Genomic DNA, 6,000 nt, shown 5'->3' with positions numbered 1-6,000 from the left:
ACTGACCACAGTCAGGAGACACTGCTGCACCCATACACACTGACCACAGTCAGGAGATATTGCTGCACCCATACACACTGACCACAGTCAGGAGACACTGCTGCACCCATACACACTGACCACAGTCAGGAGATATTGCTGCACCCATACACACTGACCACAGTCAGGAACCACTGCTGCACCCATACACACTGACCACAGTCAGGAGCCACTGCTGCACCCATACACACTGACCACAGTCAGGAGCCACTGCTGCACCCATACACACTGACCCCAGTCAGGAGCCACTGCTGCACCCATACACACTGACCAGTCAGGAGACACTGCTGCACCCATACACACTGACCACAGTCAGGAGACACTGCTGCACCCATACACACTGACCACAGTCAGGAGACACTGCTGCACCCATACACACTGACCACAGTCAGGAGCCACTGCTGCACCCATACACACTGACCACAGTCAGGAGACACTGCTGCACCCATACACACTGACCACAGTCAGGGAACCACTGCTGCACCCATACACACTGACCACAGTCAGGAGCCACTGCTGCACCCATACACACTGACCACAGTCAGGAGACACTGCTGCACCCATACACACTGACCACAGTCAGGAGACACTGCTGCACCCATACACACTGACCACAGTCAGGAGCCACTGCTGCACCCATACACACTGACCACAGTCAGGAGACACTGCTGCACCCATACACACTGACCACAGTCAGGAGACACTGCTGCACCCATACACACTGACCACAGTCAGGAGACACCGCTGCACCCATACACACTGACCACAGTCAGGAGACACTGCTGCACCCATACACACTGACCACAGTCAGGAGCCACTGCTGCACCCATACACACTGACCACAGTCAGGAGCCACTGCTGCACCCATACACACTGACCACAGTCAGGAGACACTGCTGCACCCATACACACTGACCCCAGTCAGGAGACACTGCTGCACCCATACACACTGACCACAGTCAGGAGACACTGCTGCACCCATACACACTGACCACAGTCAGGAGACACTGCTGCACCCATACACACTGACCACAGTCAGGAGACACTGCTGCACCCATACACACTGACCACAGTCAGGAGACACTGCTGCACCCATACACACTGACCACAGTCAGGAGACACTGCTGCACCCATACACACTGACCACAGTCAGGAGACACTGCTGCACCCATACACACTGACCACAGTCAGGAGACACTGCTGCACCCATACACACTGACCACAGTCAGGAGACACTGCTGCACCCATACACACTGACCCATATAGGGCGCTGGAAGTTGAGTCACTGCAGTTGTAGGGCTGGGGAGGGGGTCTCCAGGAAGGGGGCAGCAGGGACAATGCTGCTGCTGCTGATGTGAGTGGCCTTATCTCCGGGCGCATATATCCTGTCTGTATATGATGTAGATGCGCAGGCAGTGACTTCACTTCCCAAAATGACCAAAAAAGCTTTCATCCGGTGAAGAGTGTCAGGGGCGGCAGAGACAGACGGGCAGGGGCAGAGGAAGCAGCGGGGCTGGGGCGCTGCGGGACCGGTTCAATGTGCGGGACATCACTGGCCTCTTCTGCATTCAGCTTCCCATGGACGGGACCATCAAGGTAAGAGGAGCCCCCCCCCCCGGGGTGTAGATATAGGCGGCTGCCGAGAGGGGCGCACCCTGTACCGAGACCCTGACCCTGCCTGCTGCCCCGGACCCTGCACCATTTAGGAGAAAGGATGTCCTATTAACACCCAAAAATCTATTCTTCATCCACCTTTATGCCAGTCCCACAATAGAGCAAGTCAAAGACTACACACAGCTGGGACACCGGTTCAGTGTATACTCTAGAGTAGCTGCGCTGTCCTATGTATACAGGCAGCAATCACTCTCCCTATGACACTGTTTCCCAACCAGGGTGCCTCCAGCTGTTGCAAAACTACAACTCCCAGCATGCCAGGACAGCCGAAGGCTGTCCTGGCATGCTGGGAGTTGTAGTTTTGCAACAGCTGGAGGCACCCTGGTTGGGAAACACTTCCCTATGGTAATAGGTTTTTATCATATTCTACCTCCCAATTACATAGGCAGCCAGTACAGAAAAAAGATAAGAAATAAAAGTAATTTGTATCCAGGTTTTTTATTTTTAGCTACTATACAAAATACAGTCTATATATTAGTTTTTTCCAAACAGTGTGCCTCCAGCTGTTGCAAAACTACAACTTCCAGCATGCATGGACAGAGGCATGCTGGGGGGGGGGGGGGAGAGGTAATATAGTTTTGCAACAGCTGGAGGCACCCTGGTTGGGACACACTGCCCTATGGTAATAGGTTTTATCATATTCTACCTCCCAATTACATAAGTAGCCAGTACAGAAAAAAGGTATGCAATTAAAGTTATTTTTATCCAGGTTTTTATTTTTAGCTACAATACAAAATACAGTCTATATATTAGTTTTTTTCCAAACAGTGTGCCTCCAGCTGTTGCAAAACTACAACTTCCAGCATGCCTGGACAGAGGCATGCTGGGGGGGTAATGTATATATCAGTTTTTTCCAAACAGTGTGCCTCCAGCTGTTTCAAAACTACAACTTCCAGCATGCATGGACAGAGGCATGCTGGGGGGGGGGGGGGGGGTAATGTATATATCAGTTTTTTCCAAACAGTGTGCCTCCAGCTGTTTCAAAACTACAACTTCCAGCATGCATGGACAGAGGCATGCTGGGGGGGGGGGGGGGTAATGTAGTTTTGCAACAGCTGGAGGCACCCTGGTTGGGACACACTGCCCTTTGGTAATAGGTTTTATCATATTCTGCCTCCCAATTACATAGGCAGTCAGTGCAGAAAAAATTTATGCAATTAAAGTTATTTTTATCCAGGTTTGAATTTTTTAGCTACAATACAAAATGCAGTCTATATATCAGTTTTTTTTTCCAAACAGTGTGTCTCCAGCTGTTGCAAAACGACAACTTCCAGCATACAATGTAGTTTTGCAACAGCTGGAGGCACACTGTTTGGAAAACACTGCCCTATGCTAGGCTTTATCATATTCCCCCCCGTCATATGAATGTAATCTTTATAATCTCTCCCCTATAGATACATCCCCTGTATATACATTTACAGATCTCTCCTATATTTCTACATCTGATCATAGACTGCATACAGTGTAGATACCCAGAATGACGCATCTATGACATCATGTTCTTCTTCACCCTTCTATACAGCACAGGGTGGCAGGATACAATGTATATCCTTATGTATCCCTCCCTATTCATCTAATATCATCAGGACACAATGTGGGGGTCTTCATGTACAGAAGGGGTTTTGCCGCTCTGAGCCCTATACTAATCCTTCCATTTGTGGTGTACTGGGTATCAGCAAATGACAATTCCTTTTTTTCTTTAAAATTACAAAGCTGAAGTTTCTAAAAATTTAATTTCTTAACATTTTCTCTTGCAAAAATCTGGTGTTTTTTGTAGCTTTTTCCTTTTTGGTTTTCTTTGTAAAAAAAAAAAAAAAAAAGCTGTGGCCTGATACTACATTCTGGCTCATTTGGCAGCAATAAAACTGGCGTACATGTCGTGCCCAAACATCATATACAGGAGACACTTTAGCCCTAATTTATTAAAATGGGTTATAGAAATAAAAAAGTGAGAAATTTTGCCAACAGCGACCAATCACAGCGCCGTTTTACCTTACCAACTCTCATTAAGATATAAAATCTGAGCTGTGATTGGCTGCTTTGGGTAAAATCTCTATTTTTCTCCCTATATGTTCACACGGCGGCATTTCTGCTATTCCGCTCAAATTCTGCTCAGAAAAGCAGACTGCGGATTTTTTGCTGTTTTGCGGAATTCCAATTCCAATACCAACATTTCTCTAGAATTCAGACTCTCATTAACTTCAATGGGGCTCAGAACAGAATTCTGCACAATTTAAAGAGGTGCCTTATATTTTGCGGATGTCCACCATGGACATTCAGCCGTGTGAATGGGATAGTGGATTCCCCATTGAATTTCCATACAGAATTTTTCGGCAGAATTCCACTCAGAAATTCCACCTAACGCATTTTGATAAATTTGGGCCTTTGTGCCTCACTAGACAAGAAAACATGGTTTAAGGGGAAAGGTCATTGCCTGAAATGCAACAAGTCCGAATTTTGCTGCAAAATATTGGTGTCCACTAAGTCAAACAAAAGGTGGTGTAAAGTGACTCCATGTCTAGCAATATGCAACAAATTTATCACACCGTGTGAGCCGCTGCGATAGATTTGGCGCCCAGTCCGTATTTTTGTTTTCCAAGTATTAGACCAGTGTGTCCCCAGCCGTTGGCTGTCTGATGATGGAAGTTGTAGTTTTTCAACAGCTGGAGGCACCCTGTTTGGAAAACACTGTATTAGTAATTCAGCCCCCGATGCTTTTTCTTTGTCAGGTGAAACTTTTTTGGGGGGCCATTGGCATTTGTTTTCAAAATGCAGCATAATAGAAGCCGCCCAGCCTGGCCCTAGAAGACAGAGGTAGCAAAGTGTGGATCCAACATAAAAAAGGCACACATTTTGTGTAAGCGCTATTTTGCCCAAGTATTTGCAACCTTTTACCTCTTTACGCTGTGCTCGCCTCTTTATAGAAAGTGGGTGGGGCTTAGCATGGAGGGGCAGGGCCTCCTGACATTTACTAAAATTCCCACCACTCTAGAGCAGATTAGCTAAAGACAGGCATGTAAAATGAGGGGCTTTATTAAATCTGCCCCATAATTTTGATTTAGAGGAGAAAATTGGACATGGATGTCAAAAGGGACCAAGGGCGCTATTTATCAATACTCCTTGTGGAAAGCTATTTGTGTAGTAGGATTTTAATAACTTTTTTTTGGCATGAAAGTTATCATTTTGTTGCACGGCATATGTAACTTTGTCTGGTGTCGGCACAGGAAGTTTTCTAAGTGTGATCCGGGCTTGCGTAGATTCGCGACTTCTGAGAGCCATTTGCGCCTTTTCAAAAAATTGCTCATAGTAAATTCATGACCACTGCACTTTCTTGACTAAATAGTCAACTTCCACAGAATACTTTGTTTTCTACTCTATTACCATTACACAACTTAGGTTTCTTTCACACTGTTGTTCGGACACGTCAGTGTGACGTCTGTCGGAGGAGCCGGGGAGAATAGCGGGAGGAAAAATACTGCTTGCACCGTCTTTTTTCCTGCTATGGCGCCAAAAATAACCCATAATAGTAAATGGGAGCCGTCGGGACCCGTTGTTGCCCGTTGTGCCCCGTCACGAGAACGGCCTTAAAAAAACACACAAAAAAAAGAGACTTTAATGGCCATTCTTGATGGGGTGTAACAACAATGTGAAAGGGGCCTTAAATGCAAAATGTCTCTGCGCAAAACGTTTGTGACAAAGATAGACAAAAAAAAAAGGCCATCCAAACAGCTTGATAAATTCCCCCCATAGTGTTGGAACTAGATGGAAGAGTAAGGGCGAATTCACATCACGATTTTACCATCCTACTTCTTCTCACGATTTTTAACTTTGAAATCGTACAAATCTGCACGCCAAGTCGTATCCATTGACTTCCATTCATTAACGATAAGCAACAAATGCATCAGTTTTGATCCGCATCCGATTTTGCACAATTTAAGATCGGAGGTAAAATTGTGGATGACCACGATTTTTCGTCCAGATTCCAAATCGGATCGAAATTGTGTCTGATTTTTTTTATTACTGAAGTCTATGTAAATCGCATGGAATCGTGTGACTGTGCGATTCTATCAGATTAATCGCAAACAATTTTTTTGTACACATGCGCAATAGACTTCAAAGATATCAAACTTTATTGCCATTGGCATACATATTAATTTTAAAAGCAGGTATGTGGATGTAGGTCCAGCTCCCTTCCTCAAGCACCGTGCGCACGGACTGACGTGGGCAGCGTCAAGCAGGTACAGAATAGAAGAAAGATGTCCAGCGCAGAGTAGGTCCAACGTATAG

At 46.0% G+C, this 6,000-nt stretch overlaps 1 protein-coding gene across 1 annotated transcript in view; it reads left to right on the top strand.

Annotated features, from left to right (window-relative positions):
- Positions 1-1,510: 1,510 nt before the first annotated feature.
- The window catches only part of FLI1 (Fli-1 proto-oncogene, ETS transcription factor), a 116,148-nt gene continuing 111,658 nt past the window's right edge, over positions 1,511-6,000 (top strand). The window contains exon 1 of the mRNA XM_056544308.1: positions 1,511-1,635. Within this exon, the coding sequence (XP_056400283.1) occupies positions 1,618-1,635 (18 nt within the window). The 5' untranslated portion in view covers positions 1,511-1,617. The remainder of the gene's footprint in view (positions 1,636-6,000) is intronic.

The sequence above is a fragment of the Hyla sarda genome, chromosome 10 (assembly GCF_029499605.1).
Source record: "Hyla sarda isolate aHylSar1 chromosome 10, aHylSar1.hap1, whole genome shotgun sequence".
NCBI lineage: Eukaryota > Metazoa > Chordata > Amphibia > Anura > Hylidae > Hyla > Hyla sarda.
This window is presented reverse-complemented; position numbering and strand designations above follow the sequence as displayed.